The following is a 17,328-nucleotide window of genomic DNA, read 5'->3' as shown; positions in this document are numbered from 1 at the left end:
TCCCTTCCTCTCTCCCTCCCTCTTTCTCTTCCTCTGTCCCTCCCTCTTTGTCTCCCTCTCTCTTCCCCTTTCTCTCCCCTCACCCCCTCCCTCTCTCCTCTCCCTCCGGTGGCGCGGTGCTGTTTGAACAGCTGTACTGCTGCCTGGTTTGGGGAGGTTTTTTACAGTTTGTTAAGGGGCTGTAAACAAAATGATTCCCAGAGAATCTCCAGGCCTCGTGCTCTGGAATGCTCCTGCATCTGGCATTGATTTTCTTTCAGAAAAGAAATATTGAGGGAGCATATTTTAGAGTGGCTCTGTCTTGCACGTGTTCATTTGGTCATTCTCCCTCCCGTAGTTTCTCTCTTTATTTAATGTTTTACATTTCCCTCTTCATTCTCTCATGCTCTGTCCCCTCACTCATAGGAACACCTTACACCGTGTGACTGACACTAGAGAATCAGGGACACAGGATTCTGGTCGGGACTGGAACCTGTTGTTTTTCTGATAAGCAGAGCCACAAACAAAATTCAAACCTGCGAGTGATTAACGTTTTGGAAAGTATTGTGCGTGAAGGAGCAGGGAAATGAATCATGCAGCCCCTGGGAGTGTAGCTAGGGGTGTGTAATATTAACCCATTCTCAAATCGCATGCTCTGCTTAAAGGGGAGGGCTGTTGGAATATTTTCCAAACATCTGCTCCCTCCACACACACACACACCCGACGCTCAGTAGCAGCAGTGTGTACAAGACACACTGCAGAAATTCACCAAAGATCCTCAGGCAGCACCTTCCAAACCCACAGTCACTTCCATCAGGAAGGACCAGGGGCGGCAGATACATGGGAACACCACCCCCTGTAAGTTCCCTGCCACTCACCATCCTGACTTGGAAATATATCACCGTTCCTTCAGTGTCGCTGGGTCAGAATCCTGGACTTCTCTCCCTAACTCCACTCGGTCTGTAGCGGTTTGAGAATGCAGCTCATCACCACCTTCTCGAGAGAGCAATTCAGGAATAAATGCCAAGTCAGAGCTATAATCCCATGACTTTTCTCTTTGATGTGCGATGTGGGGGGAGTTGGAGTTTCCTAATTGCCTGGGGTTTGATGATATACAGTGAGAGTGTGGTTTTATGTTTTTTAAAGTGCACAACGTTGTGTGTGTTTTTTTTAAAAAAGGGAACCTTTTGAGTTTTCTTAGCAAACATTTCTATCATGTCTTGTGATGTGTAGTGAAGATCTCTCCATGTGTAAACACTCAACATATATCCACTTTTATCAGCTTACAAGTCTTGCTTTGCTGGGGAAAGGGGTGTGCAGTCTGGGACTGACTGAGCTGTTCATTTCTAGTTTGTGCTGGTCCAGTTTATCTGATTCTGTCTGGGTTTCAGTGTCAGTTGAAAGACATTTGTAATGTTGCTGGATTAAAACATGGTTTCGAATGCCCCCATGGCTAATCGAGGAATTCAAGTTTGATCGATTAATCTGGAATAAATTTGTTTGTCTCATTAATAATTATTATGAAGCTACCAGATTCTTGTAAAACAAAAAAAAAACCTATCTGATTCACCAATGTCCTTTAGGGAGGGAAATCTGCTGTCTTTACCCAATCTGGGCCTACACGTCACACCAGACCCACAGCGATGTGATTGCCTCATAACTGCCCTCTGAAATGGCCCTAGCAACCACACAGTTCAAAAGACAATTGGGAATTGGTGTCAAATCGCCTTGCCCCCATCCCAGGAAAGAATGAAAACAAAAAGAGGGGGAGAGCAGTTTGGGAGCAGGAAGGGTGTCAGACAAGATCTGGAATGTTAGATTTCCAGTCTCTGCTGCATGAGCTCTTTAGGGTCAAGGCCAGGGGTGGGGCCCTGACCTTTGGGCAAGGGGTGGGGAACGTGCGTTTCTTAGTCTTCTGTGCACTCTCCAGTGCTCCCTGCTGGTCAATGTATGAACATGGCTGGAGGGAGACTGGCTCTGACACTGTTCATCAAGAGCTGTCAAGTCTTGGCTTACCTCCATCAGAGCAGCCATCTTGGACAGGAGCTGCCCCATGGGGCAAAGGGGCAATCTTTACTCATCAAAGTAAAGATGAGTAAAGGTACCTTCCCCTGGCAGAGGATGTTGATGCCTGGCCATACTGTACCAGCCCTTGCTCTGGGTCAGTCACAGCCACTCAGTGCAATGAAGAGGTGGCCCCTGGTGGTGTTGGGATAACAAAGAGCTTGTGAAAGCTTCATTGGGTTAATTGGATCAAACACACAGCACAAGAAACATGCTAGAGAGTCTTTAACAGCTCAGAAAGAGGTCCGTTGGCCAGTCATGTCTGTGCTGATCATCTCTATAATTCCAGTTCCCAGGCGGCACAGTGGCTCAGTGGTTAGCACTGCTGCCTCACAGTGCTAGGGACCTGGGTTCCATTCCAGCCTCGGGCAACTGTCTGTGTGGAGTTTGCACATTCTCCCCGTGTTTGCATGGATTTCCTCTAGATACTCCCACAGTCCAAAAGATGTGCAGATCAGGATGGATTGCCCATCCTAAATTACCCCATAATTGTGCAGGCTTAGGTGGGTGAACCATGGAAAATGCAGGGTTACAGAGATTGAATGGGAAGCTTTTCAGAGGGTGGACTTAGAATCATAGAGATGTACAGTGTGGAAACAGATCCTCCAGTCCAACCTGTCCATGCCGACCAGATATCCCAACCCAATCTAGTCCTACCTGCCAGCACCCGGCCCACATCCCTGCAAACCCTTCCTATTCATATACCCATCCAAATGCCTCTTAAATGTTGCAATTGTACCAGCCTCCACCACATACTCTCGTAGCTCATTCCACACACATACCACTCTCTGCGTGAAAAATTTGTCCCTTAAGTCTCTATTATATCTTTCCCCTCTCACCCTAAGCCTATGCCGTCTAGTTCTGGACTCCCCAACCCCAGGGAAAAGACTTTGTCTATTTATCCTATCCATGCCCCTCATAATTTGACTTGATGGGCTTAATGGCCTGCTTCCACTCAGTAGGGATCCTATGATTCCCAGTATGTTCTAGCATTCCAAGCACTCAAATGAATATTCCATTCAACGTACTCCTGTCTCTACCTCCCTTTCAGTCAGTGAGTTCCAGACTCTCACCACTTTCCGTCAAAACCCCCTCCCCTCTTGCTCCTTACTTTAAGACGCGGGTCATTGATGCCACGGGGAAAGGTCTGTCCCCCTCCCAATCAGAACTCCCCCCCCAGTGTTGTTGGGATTGAAGAGGAGGAATGGCATTTGGTTAATGGTGGGATTTCCTCTGTTTCTGTCTCCCTGCCCTCCCACCGCGTGTAGAGAGAGGGGCGTCGCCATGAACAAGCTGAGACAGAGTCTGCGACGGAAGAAACAGCCGTATGTGCCGGAGGCCAGTCGGCCGCACCAGTGGCAGGCGGATGAGGAGGCCGTCCGGAAGGGCAAGTGCAGCTTCCCAGTCAGGGTGAGTACCACCAGCCAATCCATGGCCGGCATGGGGGAGGGGAGCGGGCACACAAAACCGCAGAGTGTTTCACAAAGCTCATGACCCGAAAAAACACTCTCAGGGGAGACGCTGGCCTTGTATTATAGCCAGACTGTGGGGTGGCACGGTGGCTCAGTGGTTAGCACTGCTGCCTCACAGCACCAAGGACCCGGGTTTGATTCAGGCGACTGCGTGGAGTTTGCACATTCTCCCCGTGTCTGCGTGGGTTTCCTCCAGGTGCTCCGGTTTCCTCCCACATTCCAAAGATATGCAGGTTAGGGTGGATTGACCATGGAAAACTGCCCAATAGTGTCTAGGGATGTGCAGGTTAGGTGCATTAGTCAGAGGGAAATGTAGAGTCATAGGGAATGGGTCTGGGTGGGATACTCTTCGGATGGTTGGTGTGCACCTGAGCCAAATGGCCTGTTTCCACACTTAAGAGATTTTATGCTGTGTTAACCCAGAGACCCAGATATTATTCTGGGGACCCGAGTTCGAACCCGCCACAGCTGATGCTGGAATTCAATAAAAATCTGGACATAAGGATCTAATAATGGCAATGAATCGATTGTTGGTAAAATCCACCTGGGTCACTAGTGTCCTTTAGGGAAGGAAACTGCCATCCTTACCTGGCCTGGCCTATATGTGACTCCAGACCCACAGCAAAAGGGTTGATTCTTAACCACCCTCTGGGTAATTAGGGATGGCAATAAATGCTGGGCTGGTCAGTGACACCCTCATCCTATGAATGAATTTTAAAAAACTAGCAATAATGCCAAGGGTGGGTGACCAACCACATCAACACAGGCTGTAGGAGCAGGAGTAGGCCTCAAGCCTGTTTGGCTATTTGGCAGTTCAATGAGCTCAGCACCATAATCCCCACTCCCATATCCCTACAGCCACAAGAGTTATATCTGCCTCCTCTTTGAAAACACGCAATGTTCTGATCTCAGAAACAAAACCAGAAATTGCTGGAGAAACTCAGTAGGTCTGGCAGCATCCGTGGAGAGAGAGAGCGAGAGAGAGAGAAAAATCAGAGTTAATGTTTTGAGTCCGGTTCTCAGGAAGGGTCACTGGGCCCAAAACGTTAACTCTGATTTCTCTCTCTCTCTCCACGGACCCTGCCAGACCTGCTGAGTTCTTCCAGCAATTTCTGACTTCCAGCATCTGCTGTTCTTTTGTTTTCTGTTTAATGTTTTCCAGCCCAACCGTGATTTGTGGTAGTGAGCTCCACAGGCTAAACACTCGCTCAAAATAAGGGTTACATTCTGGAAGAGGTTGGAAAGGGAACTCTTTCTCTCACTTTCTCTCTCTCACTTCCCATCTCTCTCTCTTTCTCTCCCTCCCTCTCTCTCCACCCCCATCATTCATCCTTTCCTCGCTCTCTCACTTTCTCTCTCTCACTTGCCATCTCTCTCTCTCTCTTTCTATCTCCCTCCTTCTACCAGAAGTCAAATCTGAGCCAGTGTGGGAGTGGGGGGGGGGGGTTGCAGCTATAGAGCAGGAGGCAAATCCAGAGAGGGTAAGGGTCAGGGGTTAAGGGGGCAGATCTAAACTCACCAACAGACCTCAGCCAAGTGGTGTTTTCAGATGGAAGATGATTCCTGAAGAAGGGCTCATGCCTGAAACGTTGATTCTCCTGCTTCTTGGATGCTGCCTGACCTGCTGTGCTTTTCTAGCAACACATTTTCCAGATGGAAGATGCGGCCAATATCATTTTGCAAGATTAACCTGTCGCTGTTTTTCTCTCTCTGAGCAGTACCTGGGCCACGTGGAAGTGGAGGAGTCGCGTGGGATGCACGTGTGTGAAGATGCAGTGCAGAAGCTCAAAGCCGTGAGTATTCCTGACCCTCTCCGCGTTTCTACATCCATTTGAACATGACCTCCCCCTACCCCCACCAAACCACTGAGCCAAAATAAAACGTTTCCTCATCTGTTTTAAAGGGGCAGCCTCTCATTTTTTGACCTGTGACCCTTCGTTCTCGTTTCTCCCACAAGTGGAAACGTCCTTGCCAGTCCACCCGGCCAAGTTCCCTCGGGATGGTTAATGTTCCACCTGTCACTGGGGTCAGCTGCTGGATGAACCCGGTTCAGAGACCCCGACCTGGTGAATGCTGGGAAGTGACCACAGGAAACTGCCCTCTCTGTAGCGTGTGGGGGACCCCCTGGACAATGGCTGTCGACAGTGACCAAGCATGAGTCCCATGTTAAAGGACCATAGCAATGTCGAGGCTGGAGTGGGCCATTCAGCCCATTGAGTATGCCCCACCCAGCCACCTTCACAACACTCACCCGAACTATCACTCCATGTCGTTAGATGTCTCTCTCTCTCTTTCTCTCCTCCCTCTCTTTTTTTTCTCTCTTTCTCTCCCTCCCTCTCTCTCCACCCCCATCACTCATCCTTTCCTCGCTCTCTCTCTTTCTCTCACTTTCTCTACCCCCCCTCCCAATAGCACTCTGTGCTTGCCAGATGCTCACCAGCTGTTGTAAAAAACAGCTTGATTTTTAAAAGCTTCCTGCTGGGTTTGAACTCCCTCCATTGCCCCCTCCTCCCTACCCCTTTCACCTCCTCCAGCCCCACAACTATCCGGCCTCTCCATCCCCCCTCCGATTCCGGCTTCGTGAGTATCGGCCATGGCTCTGCCACTGGGGGCCGTCCTGAGCTCCGCAAACCCCCCCCCTCCCGAAATCAGTCTCGCCATTTCTCTCCCTCTACCCACCAACACCGCCTCCCCCAGCGACCTCTGGGTTAGTGAGCTGTCACCTTCCAGGACACTCGGTGGGGCTCAATGTTAAATCTCGTCCGACTCCGCTCCTGGGGAAGTGTCACTGGGCTAAAGGCGTGACATTGATACAAACTGATGGTGCCAGGGGGGGCAGCTTTGTGGTATGAGTCAGAGGCCATCTTGTCAGGATTTGCTCGTGTGGAACAGAACGCTGGCTTAAAAAAGGCACGGACTCCATCATTTGGTCACAGAATTGAGTCTGTTTGCATTGAAAGGTGGGGGGGGGGGAAGGGATTTAGCAAACAGTGGAACCTCTTATCCTTCAATTTAAACAAAGGAAGGCACCTTGTGTAAATTCACTGAGTGAGGGTTTGTGAGGAATTATAATGATGCTGGAGTGTCTGCCCAGGCTCACGTCCCATCTCAATGCTGCTGGTTAATACTCCAATTCACCAGATGAATCAGTCAACAGTTTGTTTCTTGTTGACAGGATGTGGGAAAAGCCAGTATTTATCTTCCACCCCAAATCTATTTTATTTCTTCATGAGGTGTGGGTGTCACTGGCTGGGCCTAGCATTTATTGCCCCGTCCCTAATTGCCCCTTGAGAAGGTGGGGGGTGAGCTGCCTTCTTGAACCGCTGCAGTCCATGTGCTGTGGGTTGACCCACAATGCCCTGAGGGAGGGAATTTCAGGATTCTGACCCAGCGACACGGCAATATATTTCCAAGTCAGGATGGTGACTGGACAGAACCTGCAGGGGGTGGTGTTCCCATGTATCTGCTGCCCTTGTCCTTCCAGATGGTAGTGGTCGTGGGTTTGGAGGGTGCTGCCTGAGGAGCCTTCATGAATTTCAGAGGGCGGTTAAAAGCCAACCTCGTTGCTGGGGGTCTGGAGTTACGTGTAGGCCAGGACGAGTCAGGAGGATAGATGAGGGTTTTGGTGAACCAGCCGGTGGGTGACAGAGACTGTTAGTGGGACTAGCTGTTGGTTCAGTAGAAACGATCCAAATGGAGCCGCAAAGGGAAGACTGACTTCAGAGAAGAAGGAGTTGCAGGTTTCTGGCTGGAATTTGAGCTAGGACTGTCTGGGTGCATTTATATCCTGTTCCACAGGAAATGTAGGAGACGGTGAGGACTGCAGATACTGGAGATCAGAGTCGAGAATGTGGTGCCGGAAAAGCACAGCAGGTCAGGCAGCATCTGGGGATCAGGAGAATCAATGTTTCCGGCCAGAGCCCTTCATCAGGAAACGTCGATTCTCCTGCTCCTTGGATACTGCCTGACCCCTAGGAAATGTATACAGGTTACCACCTTTCCCGGTTAGTTTTGAAGTTAGAAATGATGAGGTGGAACACCCATCCTTTGTAACAAACACAGAGAGACTCAGCAGGTCTGGCAGCATCCGTGGGGAGAGAGAAACCGAGTTAACGTTTCCAATCCGGTGTGACTGCTCGGAGCTGGGGTTCGGCTGGCCCCATACCACGTGGACCTGAGGGGCTCAGGAAAGCTCAGCACCGTCACCTCAGTAGCCTCACCGGTGACGCCCACATCAAGCAAACAAAGAACTAAAGGAAATATCTCTGCTTGAAGGTCAGGGGAAAACAAAGACTCATTTGGGGATTGATAAAAGGTGCAGTAAGATGACAGAGTGGTGACGTGAACTGAGCCAATAAGAATATCTCGAATAGGACAAACAGACTTCAGATTTCGACCTTCCCCCGAAATGTCTTGCATTATGGGAAAGCCAATGAGGTTATTGGTGTGTCGAAAAATATTGTGATTCAATCCAATAACACAAAGGGTCTATAAGTCACCCACAGATCCTGGAGCAAGAAGATTATCATCATTTACCCAGATATGTTGCTAGATCCTCACTGACATCACATTTCATTGTCTTCACTCAACTTCAGTCTTCATTAGATTTGCTCCTCACTTGACTTTATTCTTTGATCCTCATTGTCTTCACTCAACTTTACTTTTTTTAGATTAGATTAGAATCTCTACAGTATGGAAACAGGCCCTTCAGCCCAACAAGTCCACACCGACCCCCTGAAGAGTAACCCACCAAACCAAGGCACCTAACACTAAGGGCAATTAGGCATGGCCAATTCAACTGACGTGCACATCTTTGAGTTACGGGAGGAAACTGGAGCAAACCCACACAGACACGGGGAGAATGTGCAAACACCACACAGACAGTCACCCAAGGCTGGATTCGAACCTGGGCCCCGGCGCTCTGAGGTAGCGGCACTAACCACTGAACCACCGTGCTGCTTCACTTCAATCCATGTTGTTTTCCCTTGATTTTACTCTTCAACCTGCATTTCTTCCCCCTTATTATTCACCCTGGCTTTACTGGAATGCCTTCCCATGAAAAGTGAAATGGGGCGGAGTGTATAACAGCCTCACATCCCATGTTGTGTTTGGGGGTGGGGGGGGTGGGGTCTGGCAGGATGGAATCAACCAAACCCAGACACCCCCCACAGTCCCGACTGACACATGGAGGTTGTTGAGGGGGGGATCTTCAGTGGCTTCAGAGCAGGACGAGTCTTGGACCTTGACTGAACAGTGTCTCGCTGCAAAATGTCATGTGTCAATGTTGTTTTCATTCCTTTGCCTGCAGTTGGTTGGTGTAAAAACACTTCTCTTTTAAAAGTTGCTTCCTAACTTTTCTTCTTTTAATAATAACCTTCACCTTCTAAACACTCCCACCTTTGTGGCTGACTCATTTGGGTAATAGTTGCCCTATGATTTCTCTTTAATGGGTGTTTCCAGTCATGGTTAAGAAATGGGTTTTGAATTTCAGATCTAATCTTTACTCGTAGGTAGGCTGGTGGAGGTTTGGTGACTCTCTGCCATTTTACTGGGTTTTATAGAATCCTTACAGTAAGGAGGGAGACCATTTGGCCCATTGAGTCCATACCGACCCTCTGAAGAGCATCCCACCCAATCCCTACAACACTGGATTTCCCATGGCCAATCCACCCTGACCTGAACATCTTTAGACTGTGGGAGGAAACCGGAGCACCCGGAGGAAACCCACACAGACACGGGGAGAATGTGCAAACGCCACACAGTCAGTTACCCGAGGCTAGAATTGAACCTGGTTCCCTGGTGCTGTGAGGTAGCAATGCTAACCACTGAGTCACCGTGCCGCCCTGTTGATTTATTCACCACCTTATCCTGAGGAAACCCTGGATTTCAATCCACACCCTCTGTCCAGTTTTCTCAGGGACATAGCACTGGGATGTTTGCATTGCTGGCTGGGCCCAGCTTTTATTGCACATCCCTAATTGCCCCTTGAGAAGTTGGCGGTGAGCTGCCATCTTGAACCGCTGCAATCCATGTGCTGTGGGGACCCACAATGCCCTGAGGGAGGGAGCAACGCTACAGGTTGACGTCGGAGGCCTGTCTGGTTTTGTTCTTCAATGTTTCAGTCACAGTTTGATGGAACTGAGTATCCTTCTCAGCCATTTCAGAGGGCGGTTAAAAGCCAACCACGTTGCTGGGGGTCTGGAGTTACGTGTAGGCCAGGACGAGTCAAGAGGATAGATTAGGGCTTTAGTGAATGCAGTGGGACCCACAGACTGTCAATGGGACAAGATGTGGGCTTGGCTGGAAGTGATCTGATTGGGTCCATAAAGGCTTCAATGAAGAGGGAGTGACAGGTCTCTGGCTGGAAGAGTAGCTGGGACTGTCTGTGTGGATTTGTATCCTGTTCCATAGAAAATTTATACAGGTTTCCATGGTAACCACCTCTTCCAGATTAGTTTTGAAGATAGATTTCATGAGGTGGAACACAACCTTTCGTCATCTGATCATCTCCTTTTTATTGTCCCTCCCTCCCCCATCCAAAATGTGAGGCCCGTTTCCCCTTCACTTCCTGATCTCCCCTCCCTCACTTTCTTTCCTCTTGTTCTTGAATTCCCATTCATTCCCTCGCTTTCTCGTTCACTCTCTCCTTTATTCATGCTCTTGATCACTCTCTCCTCCACAGTCTCGCACACCTTGTTGCTCTCTCATCTGCAGCGTCATTCCCGCTGGTGTTCTCTCTCTCTCCTTCACATTCTCACTTGCCCTGAAGTTCACACACTCATCCACCGTCTCATTCACACTCTCATTTTGTTCTCTCGTTCCCTCTCTCATTCACCCTCCGTTGTTACTGAAGACAGTTCTCTCCTTTCTCCCAAATCCCAGGTTCTCTCTCAGTGACAGGCCCCTGTGCCGACTGGTCAGAGAAATGGTGAAGGACGATGTTTGGAATGAGTGATTTACGAGGTGACCTAGTCTGAAGGGAACAGCCTCAGGACGTTCCTGTTATGGGGAGGTAGCTCTCAGGCCTCACAACTCTCAGACTGACTCCTTTTCTGCTGATGTAGGGGAATGCCAGTGTTTGATTGGCCGGTGGTCTTTCATTAACTTCAAACATATTAACCAATGGCTGTACTTGTATCTGAGAGACCGTTGGTGTCAAAATGAGTAGTTGTCATCTCTCTCTTTCCTTCATCTCCCTCTCACCCTCTAACTTATCTTGTCTTTCACTCCTCTCTCTTTTTTCTCTCTTGCTCCTGTCTCTCTTGTCCTTCTCTCTCTTGTCCCTCTCTCTCTTTACCCTTTCTCTCTCTTTATCTCTCTTTCCCTCTCTATTCTCTGTATGTCTCTATCTCTCTTTATCCCTCTTTTTGTCCTCTTTACCTTTAGCCCCATCTTACTCTCATTCCCTCTCTATTCTGCATGTGTCTTTCTCTCTCTTTAACCGCGCGATCTCTGTTTCTTGCCACTCACGCCCCCCTCTCTCTCTGTCTGCCCTCCTCTCTCTATTTAGATTCACAGCACAGCAACAGACCTTTCATTCCAACCAGTCCGTGTCGACCATAATCCCAAACCAAACTAGTCCCAGCTGCCTGCCCTTAGCCCGTATCCCTCCAAACATTCACTGTTCATGAACCTATCCGAATGTTTTTTAAACGTAATTGTGCCCACATCCATCACTTTCTCTGCCAGTTTATTCCACACACGAACCATTCTGTGTCTAAAAACGTTGTCCCTCATGTCCTTTTTAAATCTTTCTCCTCTCACCTTAAAAAATACACCCTCCAGTTTTAAACTCCCCCCACCACATGGAAAGGACCCTTATCATTCACCTAACCTATGCCCATCATGACTTTATAAACCTCTGTAAGGTCTTTACCCCACATCTCTTCTCTCATTCTCTCTCTATTTTTTCCCCTTTCTATTCTATGCCTCTTTCTTTACCCCATTCTCTCTTCAGCTCTCACCCCACCCTTACTTTCCCTCTCTGTTCTCTCTCTCTCTCTCTCTCTCTCTCTCTCTGGAGTCCAAATCGAGATACTGGCTGAGGTTGGAGATGCACTGAAATGTCACGAAAGCTCTTGGTGATTGAGCGGTGACCGAGTGAGTCAATGCTTTAGTGGAGTTGTCCACATCCATCTTCCGAATCGATTAGACTCGGGGAACTGCAGTTGCCTGAAGATTATTTCCCTTGGTCCTTCGGTTGCGCAGAGTGGTGCCCCAAAGTTGATCCTTTGTGTTTGTTGCTTTTTGTTCAGTCACATTTACTGAGCATCAAAAGTTTAAGGAGCGGCTGTGAGTAGGTGCAGCAGATAATTAAGAAGGCCAATAGAATATTGTCCTTCATTGCCTAAGGGATTGAGTTTAAAGGCAGGGAGGTTATGCTGTACAGGACGCTGGTGAGGCCACACCTGGAGTACTGTGTGCAGTTTTGGTCTCCTTACTTGAGAAAGGACATACTGGCCCTGGAGGGGGTGCAGAGGAGGTTCACTAGATTAATTCTGGAGTTGAGGGGCTTGGCTTATGAGGAGAGACTGAGTAGACTGGGATTATGTTCGTTGCAATTCAGAAGAATGAGGGGGAATCTTACAGAAACATATAAAGTTATGAAGGGAATAGATAAGATCGAAGCAGGGAGGCTGTTTCTACAGGTGGGTGAAACTAGAACCGGGGGTATTGCCTCAAAATAAGGGGGAGTGGGTTTCGGACTGAGCTTGGGAGGAACCTCTTCACCCAGAGGGTTGTGGATCTGTGGAATTCCCCGCCCAGAGAGGGAATTGAGGCTTCCTCATTGAATGTTTTTAAGGCAAAGAGAGATTTTTGAACAACACAGGAATGGAGGGTTATGGTGAGCGGGCGGGTATGTGGAGCTGAGTCCATGATAAAGATCAGCCATGATCTTACTGAATAGGCCAACGTGCTCGAGGGACCAGACGGCCTACTCCTGCTCCCAGTTCCTATGGTCCTCGAGGGGCCAGACGGCCTACCCCTGCTCCCAGTTCCTATGGTCCTCGAGGGGCCAGACGGCCTACCCCTGCTCCCGGTTCCTATGGTCCTCGAGGGGCCAGACGGCCTACCCCTGCTCCCAGTTCCTACGGTCCTCGAAGGGCCTACCCCTACTCCCAGTTCCTATGGTCCTCGAAGGGCCAGTCGGCCTACCCCTACTCCCAGTTCCTATGGTCCTCGAGGGGCCAGACGGCCTACCCCTACTCCCAGTTCCTATGGTCTTTTCAAGCAGCTTTGGCATGTGAGTTTGTAATTTTGAGCCAATGTCAACTTTTGCGCCAATGGGCGAAGTTGGCACCCAGCATCAGGAGGACAGTTCCAATCCTGTCCCTGGAGAGGAAGGTGGGAATGTGAGAATAGGCCATCGATTATGTCCCTGTTTAACACCAGCTTGAAGGCGGGATTTCCACAGAGCTCCTGCTACTCTTAATTTTTTGTGCCTACCTCACAGTGGGGAGGCAATGGCCTCGTGGTATTATCACTGGATTGTTAATCCAGAGACGAGGTAACATTTTGGGGACCCGGGTTTGAATCCTGTCAGGGCAGGTGGTGCAATTTGAATTCAAATTTTAAACAAAATCCGAACTGAAGAGTCTAATGACAAGCATGATGTTGTAAAAACCCACCTGGGTCACTGATGTCCTTTAGGGAAGGAGACTGCCATCCTTATCTGGTCTGGCCTACATGTGACTCCAGACCCACAGCAATGGGATTGACTCTTAACTGCCCTCTGGGCAATTAGGGATGGGGCAATAAATGCTGGCCCTAGCCAGAGACACCCACATCCTGGGAAAGAATAAAAATATAAAATTACAGGTGATACCTTCACTTGCTAGTCACGCTGTCTGACTCTCTTAATCACCTGCAGCGATGCACTATTCAGTCTGTCGTTACACCACTCACACCATTTGTACAATGTTTTGATCTCTCTGGTTAGAAATTCCAGAGAGTTTCTCTCTTCACCTCACCTGGTGAAGGAGCAGCACTTTGAAAACTTGTGATTTCAACTAAACTTGTCAGACCACAACCTGGTGTCCTGTGACCTTTGACCCAGGGCCAGAGGACACAGTCTCAGAATGAAGGGGTGCCAGTTAACGACGGAGAGGAGGGGGAAGTCTCTCCCAGAGGGTCGCGCGTCTTTGGAACTGCTTACCCCAGAGAGCTGTGGGGGACAGAGCCCTCGTGCAGGTTGAAGACTGAGCTGGACGGATGATTGATCAGTCGGGGAAAACGTAGCAGAGTGTTTGTGAGCAATGTCGGAGCAGCCATTGGAGGGCAGGCTCTAGGGGCTGAATGGCCTCCTCCTGTTCCAATTTCTGGGCAGTCAGGGACAGGCAACAAATACTGGCCTTGCCACTGAGCCAAGAAAGAGGATCCTTTGCTCCCTGCAATCCAGTAAAGGTTTGTGTGTTCTTTTGGGTTACAGACGGGAAAGAAGTCAGTGAAGGCCATGCTGTGGGTGTCTGCGGATGGGCTGAGAGTGGTGGACGATAAGACTAAGGTAAGGTTTCCCCGTCTCCCGGAAGAAAGCGGGCCCTTTGCAGAGGCAGTGTTGCTGGTTAGCCCTGGGAGTCGTTGCTTAGCAACGTGTTTGCCTCCTCGCTATTGATTCACTGATGTCAGGTTTTAACTGCAGTTATTGTGTAGGTGTGCATCGCTGGCATCTCTCTCTGGCCGTTATGAGCGGTTTATCCCAGTGTTTACCAGGGAGGACGCTCTCTTACCCACCACCCTGCTTTTCCTTTTAACCTCGGGGAAGTTAACGTTCCCAGCTTCGCGCTTAGAGGTTGTGGGTTCGAATCCCGCTCCAGAGACGTGAGCACACATTCGAGGCCGGCGCTCAGTCCAGCCCTCTGTTTGAAAGGAATGGTCAGAGATGCAGTGATAATGTCCCCACCTCTGAGCCAGGGGACCCGGGTTTGTGTCCCACCTGCTCCAGCAGTGTGCAGTACTGAGGGAGTGCTGCAGCGTTGGGAGGTGCCATCTCTCAGACGTGACGTCAAATTGAGGCCCTCCCTTAACCCCCGTCCCCTGCAACGCCTGGTGGGAAGGCTGTTTTCCCTGAGGTATCAGACCTTAACAGAGGTTTTTAAAATTATGAGGGACATGGATATGGTGAATAGCCTTTCCCCAAGGTAGGGCAATCCAAAACTAGAGGGCATAGGTTTAAGGCAAGATTTAAAAGGGACCTAAGGGGCAACATTTTCACACAGAGGGTGGTACGTGTGTGGAATGAGCTGCCGGAGGAAGTGGTGGAGGCTGGTACAATTACAGCATTTAAAAGGCATTTGGATGGGTTTATGAATAGGAAGGGTTTGGGGGGGGTATGGGCCAAATGGAACTAGATTAATTTGGGATATCTGTTCAGCATGGACAAGTTGGACTGAAGAGTCTGTTTCTGTGCTGTACATCTCTATGACTCTGTCTATGAGGGCTGATCACTTCAGATAGTTTCTAAGCAGTCTGGCTAGAGATGTTATTACACACCTCTGTGGGACTCGAACCTGAGTCTACCCCACCCCCGCTCAGAGGTGGGGACACTACCACTACACCCACAGGAGCGGCCGGTCATTTGTTTAAAACGAACAGAGTGTAAGTGCAGAAGAACCCTCAAAAACCAGCTTTAAATTGTATTGTACGGAAGGTAACCATCAAGGAGACAGGTCAGTCGGTGTCTTTGTGACGTTTTTAGAATATTACTGGGGATGTGATTGAATGCAAACAGGTAACAAGAAAATGAGATTGACACGCGCCCCCTCGAGTCAGGAGAGTAATTTGAAAGGCAGCGTGGCTGCAGCCAAGGGTTCATGTCTTTCAAAGCCAAATCTTCAAAAGACCCTTTGGGATTTCCTTTCTGTTGTCGAGTGCTCTGGAGGTGAAATGACGAGGCACTTGCGAAGGATTCTTCTGAAAATGTCGGGGAACATTGTCCTGTGGTGTGGTTCTGAAATCCTCACCCACCCACTCACCTCCTGTGCCTTTTAAACACTTACTGGAGAGTGCACTGAACTGTGTGGGCCTGTGAGAGGGGTTCCATATCTGAGAAACTGCTCACTTCAGTTGCCAGATGTGATTCGCAGCTCACTAGCCTGGGTTGAGTCATTTCAGACTTGTACCAGCAAATTTTCACACAAGAGCTGCAGCACAGACTGAGGCCATGTGACCCATTATGTCCGTGCTAGCCTTCCGATGGGAGTTGTTCATCTCATGTCCCACATTTCTCCTTTCCGGTTGGTAGAATAGAATCCCTACAGTGTGGAAACAGGCCATTTGGCCCAACAAGTCCACCCTGACCCTCCAAGAGTATCCCAGTCAGACCCATTCGTCCTACTCTGTATTTTACCCCTGACTAATGCACCTAACCCACACATCTCTGGACACTACGGGGCAATTTAGCATGGCCAATGCATCTAACCTGCACAGTGGCTCAGTGGTTAGCGCTGCTGCCTCACAGCACCTGGGTCCCAGGTTCGATTCCGGTTTCCTCCCACAGTCCAAAGATGTGCAGGCCAGGTGAATTTGCCATAGTGTTAGGTGCATTAGTCAGAGGGTTGGTGTCTACTTATTGGGCTGAAGGGCCTGTTTCCACATTGTAGGGAATCTAATTCCCGACACAAATTCCCAGCTTGGCGAACAGAATCACAATAACAGGGAATCTAATCTTTCGACTGTGGGAGGTACCCGGAGGAAACCCACATAGACACAGGGAGAATGTGCAAACTCCACACAGACAGTTGCTTGAGGCTGGAATCGAACCTGAGTCCCTGGTGCCGTGAGGCAGCAGTGCTAACCCACTGTGCCACCATCCTGCCCTGTGCTGGGTCCTTAGATGACGGTCCAATTGTCTCTTGGTATCCTCGATGGGATCTGGCTCCCCCAGCCTACCCTTAGGCAGCATGTTCCAGTGCCCACCCCCTCCCTGTGCTCCCTCACATCACTGTAGTTTCTCTGACCAATCATCTTCAATGTGCTCTAGAAGCAGGAAGAGGCCTTTCTGCCCCTCTAGCTTGCTCTGCTGTTCAATGGCTGGTCTTATCTCGGCCTCAACTCCACTCTCCTGCCTGCTCCCTCCAAACCTTTAACTCGTTACTCATTAAAAATCTCTCTCCTCCTTAAATTTACTCAGTGACCCAGTACCCACCGCATTCTGGGGGAAGGGAATTCCATAGAGTCTGAGAGAAGGAATGTCTCCCGACCTCAGGTTTAAATCTGCTGCCCCTTATCCTCAAATAATGACCTCTCTTTCTGGACTGCCCTGTAACGGGAACCATCCTCTCTCTCTCTCTGTCTGACCACTTTCCCCAGTGAGATCCGTTTCTCCTGATCTGCTCCATCTCGATAGAGTTCCCCAGTGGTCAACATGCCCAACTTCACCGGTCCCTCTTTTGAACTGAAGACCCTCATCGCCCAACCCACCTCGCTGAGTGTTTCTGCGCCCTCTCTGATTTCTTTCACAGCTCCTCACTAACCCAGCTCCTCTTGCCTCTGTCCGACACTCAGGACCTTATCGTGGACCAGACCATTGAGAAGGTCTCGTTCTGCGCTCCGGACCGTAACTACGACAAAGCCTTTTCCTACATTTGCCGTGATGGGACCACACGACGGTGGATCTGTCACTGTTTCATGGCTCTGAAAGATTCGGTAAGGAGCACATCGAGGTTCAATTACCTTGGAAGTCAACACCTTGCAAGGCCGCTCCCTTGCATTTCTGTAATTCCCAAATTCCAGCGCGTACTCCCCTCCCCGAGCTCTCAGCCTCTGAGTCCTGCCTCCCGTACATGCCCCAGGTTTACCCCCTCACTGTTAACTG

General features: G+C 49.6%; 1 protein-coding gene across 1 annotated transcript in view; it reads left to right on the top strand.

Annotated features, from left to right (window-relative positions):
• The window catches only part of LOC122542765 (numb-like protein), a 120,184-nt gene that overhangs the window by 93,626 nt on the left and 9,230 nt on the right, over positions 1 to 17,328 (top strand). The window contains exons 2-5 of the mRNA XM_043680779.1: positions 3,312 to 3,453; positions 5,234 to 5,308; positions 13,945 to 14,019; positions 17,019 to 17,159. Of these exons, the coding sequence (XP_043536714.1) occupies positions 3,328 to 3,453; positions 5,234 to 5,308; positions 13,945 to 14,019; positions 17,019 to 17,159 (417 nt within the window). The 5' untranslated portion in view covers positions 3,312 to 3,327. The remainder of the gene's footprint in view (positions 1 to 3,311; positions 3,454 to 5,233; positions 5,309 to 13,944; positions 14,020 to 17,018; positions 17,160 to 17,328) is intronic.

Source organism: Chiloscyllium plagiosum, chromosome 41 (assembly GCF_004010195.1).
Source record: "Chiloscyllium plagiosum isolate BGI_BamShark_2017 chromosome 41, ASM401019v2, whole genome shotgun sequence".
NCBI classification, from domain to species: domain Eukaryota; kingdom Metazoa; phylum Chordata; class Chondrichthyes; order Orectolobiformes; family Hemiscylliidae; genus Chiloscyllium; species Chiloscyllium plagiosum.
The sequence above is the reverse complement of the archived record's forward strand: the minus strand, read 5'-3'. Positions and strand labels throughout refer to the sequence as shown.